Genomic DNA, 13,797 nt, shown 5'->3' with positions numbered 1-13,797 from the left:
TGTGATACCTCTAAAACGGGAAATGGCCAGCTCACTGTAGTATTGATATTTAAATGCCTTTTCTGTTCTAATCACTCTCCATATAGGAATGTAGGATCCTGAAGAATTTCTCCTCCTTGAGGGCCATCGTCTCGGCACTGCAGTCCAATTCCATCTACCGGTTAAAAAAGACGTGGGCTGCTGTCCCAAAGTAAGTTCCCAAGTGTCTGCTCAGCTTGCTTTGGCTGAGGGATGAGTTGCTGCCTAAATGGTGTGGGTCCTCACCTTCAAAGCTCTTATTTATAAAGAGAGAAACATATTTGAAAGCCCCTGTGTGCTCCAGGCAGGGTGCCCATAATCATTCATGAATTTAAGGCAGTGCCGCTGCAGAAGCCACTCTCGTTCTCACAGTGTGCCAGAGCCAAGGTCATGGGCTGCAGGGGTCATTTTAAGGATGTGCTGCTGATCGTCTGGATGTTGAGGGATAAGGCTGTGGAGTGATGAAGTTACAGCCATTTGCCATTCTTTCTTTTTTGTTGTTGTTGTTAATATATTTTTTATTGATTTCAGAGAGGAAGGGGGAGGGAGAGAGACAGAAACATCAATGATGAGAGAGAATCATTGATCGGCTGCCTTTTGCATGACCCCACTGGGGATCAAGCCCACAACCTGAGAGTGTGCCCTGACCGAAAATCGAACCGTGACCTCCTGGTTCATAGGTTGATGCTCAACCACTGAGCCACACCGGCTGGGCTGCCATTAGTTCTGGTTATCCCAAAGCCCTAAGCTCATCTGAGATGTGAGGGGTAACGTGTGCAGCCAGGACATTGTTCTTGTGGCTTCACCAAGACTCCATCCAGTAGTTTCTGCTTTGGCATGTGAAAATCTAGCTTAGTGATGTTCAACACCTCTAACTGTTCCTTTCTGCTGTTTTCTTCACTTTTCCTGGTGCGGCCTTTGGAATAATTAACAACTTAATGTCCTTGTTATTTTTTTTTATTGATTAAGGTATTACATGTGTCCATATTCCCCCATTGCCCCCCCCATTCCCATACATGCCCTCAATCCCCAGTGTCTTGTGTCCATTGGTTATGCTTATATGCATGCATACAAGTCCTTCGGTTGATCTCCTTGTTATTTTGCCATCTCTCTCTCTCTCCCCCATGTCCCAGAGCTTCCCTTGTAGACCAGAGAATGTTTTGCAAAGGAGGGAAGGGTGAGTGAGAAGGCAGTTCTGGCCCTGAGGCAGTACAGGCTGAGAGGCTGGGGGATGTGTCCTGGCTGCAGACTAGGCCAGCTACATACCACAGGTCCGCCTAGGTTTGAGCTAATCAAGAAGTCAGGCTGTATCGGAAGAATGTGTAAACTGTTTATAGTCTATACTGCATGTAGTATAGTCCATTTTAGTCAGGAGAGAGGCCAGCTGGCTCCCTAGCAGGCTCGCTCTTGTGGAATTGGTGGGTTTGGTTCTTAGAGTAGGTCCAGCACTGACTTTCATCAATTCTCTCAGAGCTGATTAAGCCCAAAGGGACAGACATGCTCCAAACTGCAAGAGCCCCAGATTGGTAAAACAGAGTTTCCTAGATTTACGCTAAAGAGTGAGTGCCAGGGATCTCAAGGTTACTGATGAGCTCATAGTCCCAGTCGGAGAGAGTCTGCTTGGGAGAAGTCAAAATATTTATTACATAATTCTTTGGTGGGTAAAGGGGGACACATCGAAATGGATGATCTTAATGCCTGGCATTGCAGAGCTGTAGAAACCACCACCACCACTTGGACCCCAAAGCTCACGCTCTGTTTATGACGCCGTTATCTCTCAGTAGAAACATTGGGGGAGGCAGGCTTTTCAAAGTCCAGAGCAACTTTCTTAATTACCATTCTGCACGTGGGTTCTTTCTCCTCTGCATTAGTTTGAATGATCAAGGTGACTCTGTGTGAAAGGGAGATTAGTTGATTGATTTCCCTCTGTACATACATGTTCTGAAAGGTATAGGTCCTATAAAATTCTTAGATAAAAAGCCCCAGGGAAATAGGTGGGAAAGTCAGCTGTGTGCAGAGTCCTCATCCTTCAACTCCCCCAACTCCAACTCCTTCTCCTTACCACTGCTCTCCAACTGTGGTATCAAAAGCAAAGGCATGGACAGGTGCTAAAATGCAGCCTTGCCTGATTGCAGCCTTCTCTGATGGCAGTCAAGGGCAATCCTAGCTTTCTTTGGAGGTGGATAAATTGACCACTATGAAAAGCCACTTAGCAAGCCAGAGACTTCTTCCACAGCAAACCTGAGGCTAAAACACAAGTAAGAAAATCAGTGGACTTATATCTTAATCTCGTTGGTTCATATGAGAAAGTCCATTCTTCCAGCTGGCTTTATTAACTATTCGAAACACGCACCACACAATCAACCTCAGAGGTGCATTCTGCACAACATGAGGCTCTGGTTTGTTTCTTAGTTGGATGGTTGGTTCCCGTCTGAGCAGGGATGCTGCAGAAGTGTCAGTTCCTCAGAGAAGACACTTCTGTTATCAGCCTTACATATTTTCCGTTGCTAAATTCAAGTGACAGGGTTAAGATAGCTTACTGGGTTATCATTTTCCCTGTCACCCTTTATGCTAATAACTCTCAGTGGGCAAAGAAGATGTCTATTTATTTCTCTTTATTTAGCATGACATGTAATCAATTTCTTAATTGTTTTTCCAAAATATAAATTGCTTTCATGGCTTTCTTAATTATGAGAGCAATATTATACGCGTGAAACAAGTAAGTTCTTAAGAATGGCTTTCTCGTGATAATGAAAATGCTGCATATGGAATGAAATTGCCCCTGTTAATCCTTTGCCTTCAGAATTATCCACTCAGGAACCCTGGAGGGGTGCGTGGAGAAAAGCACGAGGCCCATGGAGACGTAGTGAACAAAAAGGAGCAAGGACAGAGCAGGCTCTTTGCATGTGTGATTCTGCTGGCTTTCACAGCAGTCCTGCAGGCGACTGTTGGTATTTCCATTGTCCAGATAAGAAACTTGAAGCTCAGAAAAGAGAAGCAACTTGTCCAAAATCACGTGACCAGCGAGTGGCGGAGTGGGATTTGAACCTACTCCTCTGACTCCCGAGTCCATCTTGATCCCATCATCTACTCCGAGTCTGTGATTCAGGAGACTTGGGTTCTGTACCTGCAACGCTCAGCAGTTATTAGTGGAAACTCGGGCCAATCCCTGACCCTGGCGTCTCCATCTCTAAAATGAGGGGACTGGCCAAGATAGTTTCTCAGGTCCATGGGGCCGTGTGTGTTGCCAAGATAGACTTTATTTTTTCTGAAGACAACATGTCCCAGTTGAACAATTTAATTCCCCAGTTTAACAATATTTTTATGATTACAAAACACATAGTTAGAAAATATCCCTCTCTTCATACAAGTGATCATATCTACTTAAAAAAAAAAAAAAGCCACCCTGCATGGAAAAAGTCATTGGTGTCATCTGCTCATATCACTCACGGACCCTGAGAATGTGATCCCTCTGTAGCTACAGGTGCTGGAAACAGCTGGACTGAAGGTGTAGGTTTTCCTAACTTCATTTGTTCATGTTTTCTTGATCCCTCTTACAGAGAGCGAATGCTAATGTTTGAAGAACTTTCCGACATCTTCTCGGACCATAATAATCATTTGACCAGCCGGGAACTGCTGATGAAGGTGAGGCATGGGTACGGGTGGCACTCTTGACTCTGGAATCCATTCAAGGGAACAGTGGCTTGCAGGGGGTGGCGGGGGTGGAGGGGCGGGGGTGAGGCTCTTAAATTCCTGCAGTCGGAGAAAGCCTCACGAGACTAGAAGGCAGACTTTTTGGTGTGTTTTTTTAAATGCCTAATCTAAGAAGCTTGGGGCTGAGAAAATCCAAAGTCCAGCTCCTCGGCTTCACTTGTTACACAACCAGATTGTGAAACTTGTGCTCGTGTGGGTCCCTCTTTAACGAGCTGCTCCGCAAATACCAAGTGCTGGCAGTTAGGTGGGTAAGAGGCCCTGGAATATTTCTTTTCAGCAAAACATCTCCTAGAATGACAGAGGCCGAGCCAGCAATTCCACATCCTTTATTTGGACTACATTGCACAATCTGTCAGTCAGCAATATTTATTGAATGCCAAATGATGCTGACTGCTGAACCCCGGGCGAGGTGAAGGTATAGCATGCTGCAGTTTACAGCTCCGGGCGTTGGTTGCATACCTAATATTTGTAAAGCACTGGGCCAGCCTCTAGAGGTAGGAAGGTGGCTAACAGATCCTGTTTTCAGGAGTTCACTTTCCAGTTGGTAGATAAAGACACTAAATGAGAATAAGTCCAAGATGCACATGACAGGCTGTGAACATTCATCAGAGGTGAACATAGAGCAGATATCATCTTCATAGCCTTTCTATAAAGTGGACCTTATGATCCTCGTTTTGCAGGTAGCCAAGAGTCAGATAAGTAACATGCCCTAAGTCACACATGTGGTAGGCAGTGGAGCTAGATGGGAATACAACCTGGTGAGACTCTAAAACCTGTGGGAGTAGGGGACAGGGTAGATCGGGGACAGCTTGATAGAGAAGGTAAGTCAATGGTTCAACAAATATTGATTGAGCGTTCACTATGTGGTAGGTATTGGAGGTACAACCATATTGAAGGCGGTCTCCGATTTTAAAGAGATGACAGTCTCATGGGGGAGGGAGAGGAGTGGACAGTTACAAAATGGCAGATGCGCCACCCTAGGGAAGCCCTGAACTGGGAAACTGGAGGGTAGGATCCTTGTCCTTACTCTACTTTCCATAAATTGGAGCCAATAATAGCATTTAGTCTACTGACCTCATGGAAGGGTTTTGAAGATTGACTAAAATAAAATATTTGAAAGCACTATGCAGATATAAGTTATTTTTAGTATTTGGCAAGCTATATACTCATGGAACCAAAGTATGCATGACACATGAAAACAAATGAAGTATAAGTTGCATATGTGACCTTAGGCAGACACTTGGAATAGGAGTGAAAGTAAGTGGAGGTGGGGTGATGAAGGAAGGGCATCCAGTTGATAACTGTTAGATTAGTCCCTTCCTCCAAGGGCATCTGTTATGGTCTTTCTGATTGTTCTCCTTCTAAGTCCTACTCATCCTTCATGTTGTCATGTACACTCTCCTGCTGGGAGCCTTCCTGGACACCCTCAGGCCTGACTAGGTTCCTTGCATGTGCTCCAGAGGAAGCCCGTCATTCCTCTGACCTAGCACTTCTCATATGTCCCCTTGGCATTGCCTGTGTACTTCGCCTGTCTCCCTACTGGCCTGCAAGCCTCTTTCAGTCAGGGACTGGGTTTCTCTCTTTCACTGGTACATCCCTGATGCCTAACACAGTGCCTGGCATGCAGCAAGTGTTCAGAAACTATGTTTGACTGCATGAATTGATGGGTCTTACAATTCACATGACTTAAACAACTTGCCCACTATTAGCCCTTCTTAGAGAAGACGGTGTGAGCTGGGTAGTTTGTGCTGATGTCTGACTCTGGATTTGGCCTACCTGCTCAACTGTACTCTATACAATGATCGCTGAGATCACATTACTACTCCCTGCTCCACATCCCCCTGGATTTGCAGACTTTAAATGGAAACTCATCTGGCTGGAAGGAGATGGCTTAGTGGTCTCCTGGTCAGTAATAGAAATCTAGACTAACTGGAGCCACACATTCAAATCACAAGAGCTCTGAGTCATCCTTGCAAAGTAGATATATTGAATAGTGTGCATGCAGCTCATTGCCTGGTGACGGTCTTCTGGCTGAAACCTTAGAAGCAAAGCTATCTCTAGACATTAAAGGTCCCATAAACCTTTTTTAACTGTAGAAGTTTACCTCAGTGCTCTAAGTTAAATTTCTTATGTAAGGCCCCACTCCCAAAGAAATGAGAAACTTGGCTATGAACTCATGTAGTCTGTACATTATCATTAATGATAGTGGAATGTTGGGGCCAAGTGCATATGTACACGTAGGTCTCTTTCCAGTCGTCTTTGTTGATCATTCTTTACTATGAAATATATAATTCTGGGTGTTAATTCTCAGCACAGTTGTGAAAATGAAATTAAGGTATTAGGTTCTCAAAAGAACCACCTGGACTTAGACTGATTTGTGGTTGCATAAACTTAGTCTTAAATGGCCACTCTTCTACTTCTGGGTAGATGAAATGAGTGAGGGAACATTATAATCAGCAAGAATCTATGGTTTTCCTTTTGTTGGGAAAAATGTTATTTTCCTCAAAAATGATCTTAAACCTGTTACCTCCTTATGATTTCTAGAACTTAGATAATTCTAAGCAGGTAAATTACAGAATCTACAAATTTCACAACCACAGGGAAGCGGAACATCACAAATCTCCCTGGTTCTTGGGACTCCTATGAGAATTCTTCCCAGTTGAATTGACACAAATAACTTCCAGGAAGGCCCAAGAATTTGGCTCTGGTACAAATGTACTGTTCAGTGAAGCCCCCAAACGCACACTCAGAGTTGGAGCAGGAAATTGCTAGGACTGTGAAGACCTACTCAAATAATTACCATTAGCTTTCAAGCTATAATTTACATTTATTGAGAAGGATCCCATGCTTGTGTATCTCCCGAATAGAAGAGGCCCCTCTCAGGCCAGGAACAGGATGAATGAGGGCAGCTGAACTCTGCTAAAGTTGGAGAGAGAAGGTGATACTCAGGTGAGGAATTTGCATGACAGAGGGAAAAAGGAGAGTGTTGAGTAGTGGGAGGTTTATGGAGGGAGAGACTTGGAATCCATCCCAACATAGGTGATGATTAAGGTCTTGGGACTGGATAGTATTTGAAAAGACATGAGTATAGTGAAAAACAGGAAGATGACTTTGATAGGAAGAAGAATTACTGAGATCGTGTGAGCGAGAGCAGAGAAGAGGCAGAAGGAAAGAACCTGAGTGATGTAATCACAAAACCTGTCAAAAGCTTCGAGAAGTGTGGAGGGATTGGTGTGAGACGTTGCAGAGCGGAGGATGTAGGGCTGAGGAAGAAACTGAAACTGTGGGATGTGGCAAATAGTGGACTCTCCGTGGACACCGCGTTTAGAGGAACTGCACTAGCCAACCATCCAGCAGCGATGGACGCTCCTCACGAAGTCGTGAAGTCAGTGCATCTCCTAGCTCCCACCTCAGGGCGTTGCCTCTCCACCAATGAGCAGGTTGTCCTAGTGCAGTGGTCGGCAAACTGCAGCACGAGCCGTGGTTTGCCGCTCTGTTGACTAATGAGTTTGCCGACCACTGGTAGGGGCTTAATAACAAGGAACAACAACAGCCTGTAATTATTGGAATCGAGAGTCTAGGTCAGTGGTCGGCAAACTCATTAGTCAAGAGAGCGGCAAACCGCGGCTCATGAGCCTCATGTGGCTCGCGAGCGGCAGTTTGCCGACCACTGTCCTAGTGCGTTGTCAAGGTCCCCCCGATTTGTGATTCTCAGGAGCCTGTTAACTGTTCCGACGCCCTTCATAAGAACGTTAGGTATATCTGCAATCATTTCCTACATATTCCTCTGCCAATGGTTAAGCAAGTGGAAGGGAGCCAGAAGGACTAACACACTGGCAGAGATGGACACTCTTATTAAAGTAAAAAAGAAAGGATTTCTTACTCCACGAAAATTCTCAAGAATTTGGGAGGACTCACAACCTCCTAGCCCAGGAAATGGCACATTTTAACCACTTTCATTCACCCCCAGGAAAAACTACAAGTAGGAGATTATTAAATGGTAATGCTCCTGATTATCATCTGTCACAGGGAGAATTAAAATGGACAGTAAGTCTCTCTGGGTTCTGTCCCCAGCGGTGTCCCTGGGCCTGGGTTAAGGGTTGTGAGTGATAGAAGGTAATTGACACCTCCCTGCCATGGGGAAGGCCAAGTCACCGAGAAAGATCCTTTAGCAGCCGTATGGTCGTGAAAGGCCACCAGCTATGAAAACGTAATGAACCCAGGGAAACTGACTAAGGGAAAACTAATGTAGAGGTTATACGCTACTGAACTGTGCAATTTGCCTCCCATTCATACAGTTCCTGGAAAATGAGAACTTAACAAGACTGAAACCACAAAACGGAAAACACTTTATGTTTAGTCAGCAAACTCAAGATGAGTCATTATGTGGAAGAGTTTTAAAAAGTTTGTTGTTACAACAGACGGGAGGAGGGAAGGGACAGTCATCTGTCCTCAGGCGCCCAGAGGAAGGATTGATGTGTAAGAGTTCTAACCTGAGAGGCAACTTGAGAGGCTTGACTGGGGGAGAAAACGGGGGAATGTGTATGAAGTCCTGGCTTTCACAGATTCGCGCTGTGCCCAGTACTGGACTTCCTCAAAGAACTTCCGGTACAAAAGTTTCATTTGGCTAAGAAATACCACAGAAATAGTCCCTTTTCTTTCACAGAATGCTGGCCCATGCACTTCAGGCCAAGAGCGAGAAATCACACGATGTCCAGGGGAAGAGAACTTCATTTCCAGGCCGTGGGATGACTCTGAGTGAAATCTGGGATGTGTAAAAAATTGTCTCCACTTCCAGGAATTGCCTGTCTTTTATTGACAATTGACTTTATACCCAAACCAGGGCTCTTATTACCATGCAGGGGGGTACAGGATAATCCAAGGTCCCCAGGTCTTTCTACAAATAGACCACTTGCAACCAGCCAGCGTGGATTTGCATAATTCACCCCGAGCCCACTGCAGGCCTCTCCATTTTGCCTGCCATCCAGTTGTGCGGAGGATTCGTGCCAGCCACTAGGTGCCACTTCACTTCTTTCCAGGGTCCTTCTCCATCACTCTCCTCTGTGTGTGCTTCTCTTTCAGGAAGGAACCTCAAAATTTGCCAACCTGGACAGCAGTGTAAAAGAAAACCAGAAGCGGACGCAGCGGCGGCTCCAGCTGCAGAAGGACATGGTACATGCACCCGGTTCTTCCCGAGGCCCATGGGAGAGCCGCCCGGGTGGGGAGCGGCCCCCGCATGCCACCAGCGCCTTCATCTGCAGGGGCCCAGGCTTTCATGAGCGTCCTCCCACTCCTTGCCCGTTTGCTCTCAGTAACCCTGGGGATCTGCAGGAGAGGAAAGGCATTATTACTCCCATTGGACCCAGCAGGAAGAAAACACTGCGAGTTGTGGGTCATGGTGCTCTCTGAGGCACTTTTTTTCTATAAGGAACACTCTGCCGCAGGTAGACTTCCGTTCCTCTTGCTGTCTTCCTCCACCCACTCCTGCACTGAGAAGCTGCTGCCACCTTGGCCTTGAGACCTCCTGGGCTCCACTCCCCGATGGGAAAGCCTCCATAGTCAGCTTTGCACACGTGGTGGCCCAGGACCAGGTGGGACAGAATGTCGGCTCCCAGGAGGATTTGATCATCTGCCGGGAGATCTCATTTGCTCCCACCCTCTAGTCAGTTTCCAGCTCTCCTAACCCCAAGAGACAGTCAAACCTTTCTAGTTTTCAGTACTCAGAGGAGTGCCAGACCTCCCTCCTTAAGACTGAAGGATAGTTATTATCATCTTTAGCTTTACTTAAAAAGCTCCCCTAACTATAAGCATAGAAGAGGGAAAGCAGAGAGAGGAGACTAGAGACTGACAACTCTGATATTCTCATCCTGTTTACAGAGGACTTCTCTTTGGAAAGCTGTACATAAGTCGGGAACGTTCTTGAATGATAGGGCTCTTGTAACATAAAGCCATACAAATTTACAACATTTCCAACTCTTTAGTGGTTCAAAGACAAGTTAAAAATAGCTGTTAAAAAAAAGAAAATTATTTTGGTCCGGGATGAGACCTTGAGTGCATAATGGGGAAGGACGAGCTGCCGCTGACGTGAGGCCCTGAAGGACGAGGCCCACCTTGGCATGACCCTCACCAGGCAGTTCTGGCTGAGGAAGCAGCCACCTCGCGGCGTGCAGCCTGGCCTTGTCCTGGCTGAGACTCAGGGGTTTCTTTTGGCCAGAATTTCCTAAGTGCCTCAGTGGAATTCAGAAGGTGTCCATGGAAGTACCCTTTTATTTTGTTTTCAACATCATTCGTGCTTGGTGCCTTATGGAGAACAGAGATGACTTCAAAGGAAATTTGGTGAAATTAATATAGTGTATACCTGCAGTTGAAGTATTTCTACCTGATTGCCAAGGGCCAATTTTCTTTATTATTTTGGAATTTACAGAGAAGTTCCAGGTAATGCATGAGTTTCTGTGAACCCTCACCCAGTTTCCTTTCGTGGACATGTTCCATGACCATGCACACCTGTCACCCTGAGACACGGGCCCTGGCAGGCCACTGCTGCCTAAAGGGCAGACCTTCCCTGCATCTCAGCGCGTTTCCATTAGTGTCCTCTTTCTGTTCCAAGGTCCAACCCAGCATACCCCCCTCGTTCAGTTGTCATGTCTCCCAGTCTCCTCCGGTCTGTGCCAGTTTCTCAGTCTTGCCTTGTTTTTCAATACCTTGACAATCTTAAGGAACACTGTCCTGGTGCCCTTAGAATGTCCCACAATCAGGGCGAGTCTGTTGTCTTCCTAGTGACTAGGTTGAAGTTATGGGTTTGGGGGAATACTGTCACAGGGCAAAGTGTCATTTTCATCACATTCTAGCAAGGAGCCAATGACATGACAACAAGGTGACATCCGGTGTCACTCGTGATGTTAGCCTTCATGCCTTGATTCACGTCAAGTTTGCCAGGTTTTCCCCTTTAAAGTTACTCCTCCCTCTCCCTCCTATGCTTTGGAAGTGAGTCATGAAGTCTAGACCAAGGGGTCATTGTAGCAGCGGCATCGCACCCTCTTGTGGTGCACATGCTTCTCCTGTGTGCAGCGGCCCGCCCCCTCACCGATGGCGATCCCGCTCCAGGCCATTCCAAACCATTCGAGTGTCCACTCCTCCGAAAGAAAAGAGACGTCTCTGGCCTGAGCCTGAGCAACATATAAGCCCGCTGTGGGCACTCTTATCTGGTCTCCTGGCTTTGCGGCTCAATTTTTAAAACTTTGAAAGTCAGATATTAGATGATGGACTTCTTGTCCTATTTGTGTAGGAATTTTCAACAATTCATCAATGGGATTAGTACCAATGGACCCAAATTTGGCCCTGAATGGTTCTGAATTAAACTTGTCAAGGCTTACCTGGCCACTCAAAGATTGCTGCTTCCTTCTGCGAATGGGCACGTTGCTGAATGTAGCCCACAGCAGGTCCATTTGCTCCAGCGTAGAGGTTATTGAAACCCGTAGGCTTGTGAGCAACAGCCAAGACAGTTTTGTTGTGCTTCCTTTTCAGGGGCTGATGCAGGGCACTGTGCCCTACCTGGGCACCTTCCTGACAGACCTGACCATGCTGGACACCGCTCTCCAGGACTACATCGAGGTGAGTTCTGTGCAGGTGGCGACATTGCACCTGCAGCCTTCTCATTGGGTACCCAAGAGAGAAATTCACTTTTGTTAGTATCTATTGAGGGCCCATTGTGTCCATGGCACTGTGCTAGATGCTATGAAGAATACAGAGATGAGTAACCAGAAGTGGCTCACAATCCCATGGAAGGTAGATGTCAAAGCTGGCAGGGTTGATAGAAAATTAAGAATTCAAACAGATGCAGTTTGGTAAGAGGGGAGGTCATGATTTGTTCCATGTGAGGAAAGAGATGGCAAGACCTTATGAAGGAATGGATTTGAGCAAGAACTTGATGTTGAGTTGGGTTTTGAGAGGGGGTAATACGCCCTAACATTCCATCCTATCTGGTGGGGTAGGGAGTCAAGTGTGTGGATTTTTAAGTATTCCATATTTTCCTTATTATTATCTGCTCTGAGGCAGCCACACTTGGGCATGCATGCTCTTCCTCTTTCTCTCTTTCAACAGGAAAGAGCTGGACCCAGTCAAATAAGCTACTTTTTAGTAACTACTAAAATATTAAGTGGAGAATAAATTTGATATTGAAATGAAAGTTAAGGATATGTTTACGTTCATCTCTCCCCCATGGTTATCACATGTAATCAGCCTTTATTAGAAGGAGTAGCAGTAATTTTGCATACACCTGCCTCGGAGTTCACGTAAATGTTGTGGACATGCTCATTCATGTTGCATTTCCTATGTCTCTTTACATCCTCTGCCTCAGCTTATCTCAGGAAACACTCACCAGTGTTGGGAATTTTGGGGAGTGACCAGTGATTTAGAGGTTAAATTCAGCCTACTGAGAATAGGAGCTGGGGGATGAAGAATTGAAACTTAACTTTTCATGATGCTGTGTAGAAGAGACTTCCCTTTTGATAAACCATTGACAATTTGGTTCCTAGTATGAGTCAAGGACCATCTGTTTATGTTACTTTTGGTTAAAAAAAGTGTAATGGAACATTTACTCAAGCTCTTGCCCTTCCTGGTTCTGCAAATGTATTTGGATTCTGAATTGTAATTCCTCAATCATTTCTGTTTTAGTTGTTTAAGAGAAGGCTGTTTGCCTATCCTGTCCTATTATAATTAAAAGAATATTTTTCTGGAAGCAAACAATGCTTTCTTTCCTCCTTATAATTATAGTGCCATTGATATTGATGACTTTATTTTAATCTTAAGTAAAACCTTCGATTGATTTTAATAAGACCTAGAACAACACAGGACTTGGCTGTGTTTCAAAGTAGTTTGGTTTGTCACTCTCTCTCTCTCTCTCTCTCTCTTTTAATTCCTTTCAGGGTGGGCTGATCAACTTTGAGAAAAGGAGAAGGGTAAGTGGAGATCTTGGCTGTGATTTTCCATGTGACTTTATCTGGGCATGACAAAATGAAAGAAGTGGGGACTTACATTTTTTGGCAGAGGCAGAAAAAAATGAATTAGCATTTATTGAACATTTGTCATATACCACTGTGCTCGGCATGCTCCCATACATTATCCCCCCAAGACCCCCATGAGGTAGATTTCTCATCCTCAATTCAAAGGTGAGGAAACCAGGACTGAGCGAGATGAAGTCACGGGGCCAGAGTCACCCGGTGGGAGAGCCAGGCCTCACATCCTGCCCTGCCACTGCAGAGCCCGCCTTTCTTTCCTTACACTTCCTCCCCCCTTTACAATTGGCTTCAGTAATAACAGGTTCATCTTACAAGGGTTTCATAAGAGTAAATGACATAGGAGAATTAATAAGGATGGTTAACTCTTTTTTTTAAGAGTATTAATCATAGTCATTCTTTTTTAAAAAATGTATTTCTTTATTGATTTCAGAGAGGAAGGGGGAGAGAGATAGAAACATCAATGATGAGAGAAAATCATTAATCAGCTGCCTCTTGCATGCCCCCCTCTGGGGATTGAGCCTGCAATCTGGGCACATGCCCTTGGTTGGAATCGAACCCAGGACCCTTCAGTCTTCAGGCCGACGCTCTATCCACTGAGCCAAACCAGCTAGGGGAAGATGGTTAACTCTTATGGGTTTATTTGAGAGATGAAAGGAAAGGGTCTTCATTGTTATTTGAAGAATTATTCTTTTTCCTGTCAGCATAGGAAAGGGTGTTCAACATAAATTTTAACTTTTTGTGTGGACAGTAGAATAATTTTGCATTGCACTAAAAAAATAAAATAAAATATAAAGCTTTGAAAATTTGGTATGGCTTTAGTGTTGACGTGGTGTAGTTAAATAGATATTTAAAAGATTCAAAGGAAAACAAGCGGGAAAAAGAAAAACTTAACCCCAGAGGACTCTTACTGTTCTTCAGTCATTCATTCACTCTTTGATTCCACGAATACTGATTGCATACCATGGGCCAGGCGCTGTGATAGGTTTGGGTATTGCAGCAGAATACACATACAAAACAACAGCGCTCACTAGCCTCGGAAAGCCCGCAA

General features: G+C 45.2%; 1 protein-coding gene across 2 annotated transcripts in view; it reads left to right on the top strand.

The window, feature by feature from the left end:
• The window catches only part of RGL1 (ral guanine nucleotide dissociation stimulator like 1), a 229,393-nt gene that overhangs the window by 190,821 nt on the left and 24,775 nt on the right, over positions 1-13,797 (top strand). For both annotated transcript variants that reach the window (XM_080648603.1, XM_080648604.1), the window contains 5 exons: positions 87-190; positions 3,579-3,663; positions 8,815-8,904; positions 11,257-11,343; positions 12,657-12,689. In XM_080648603.1, the coding sequence (XP_080504729.1) occupies positions 87-190; positions 3,579-3,663; positions 8,815-8,904; positions 11,257-11,343; positions 12,657-12,689 (399 nt within the window). The remainder of the gene's footprint in view (positions 1-86; positions 191-3,578; positions 3,664-8,814; positions 8,905-11,256; positions 11,344-12,656; positions 12,690-13,797) is intronic.

The sequence above is a fragment of the Plecotus auritus genome, assembly GCF_963455305.1.
Source record: "Plecotus auritus genome assembly, chromosome: 12".
Taxonomy (NCBI): domain Eukaryota; kingdom Metazoa; phylum Chordata; class Mammalia; order Chiroptera; family Vespertilionidae; genus Plecotus; species Plecotus auritus.
The sequence above is the reverse complement of the archived record's forward strand: the minus strand, read 5'-3'. Positions and strand labels throughout refer to the sequence as shown.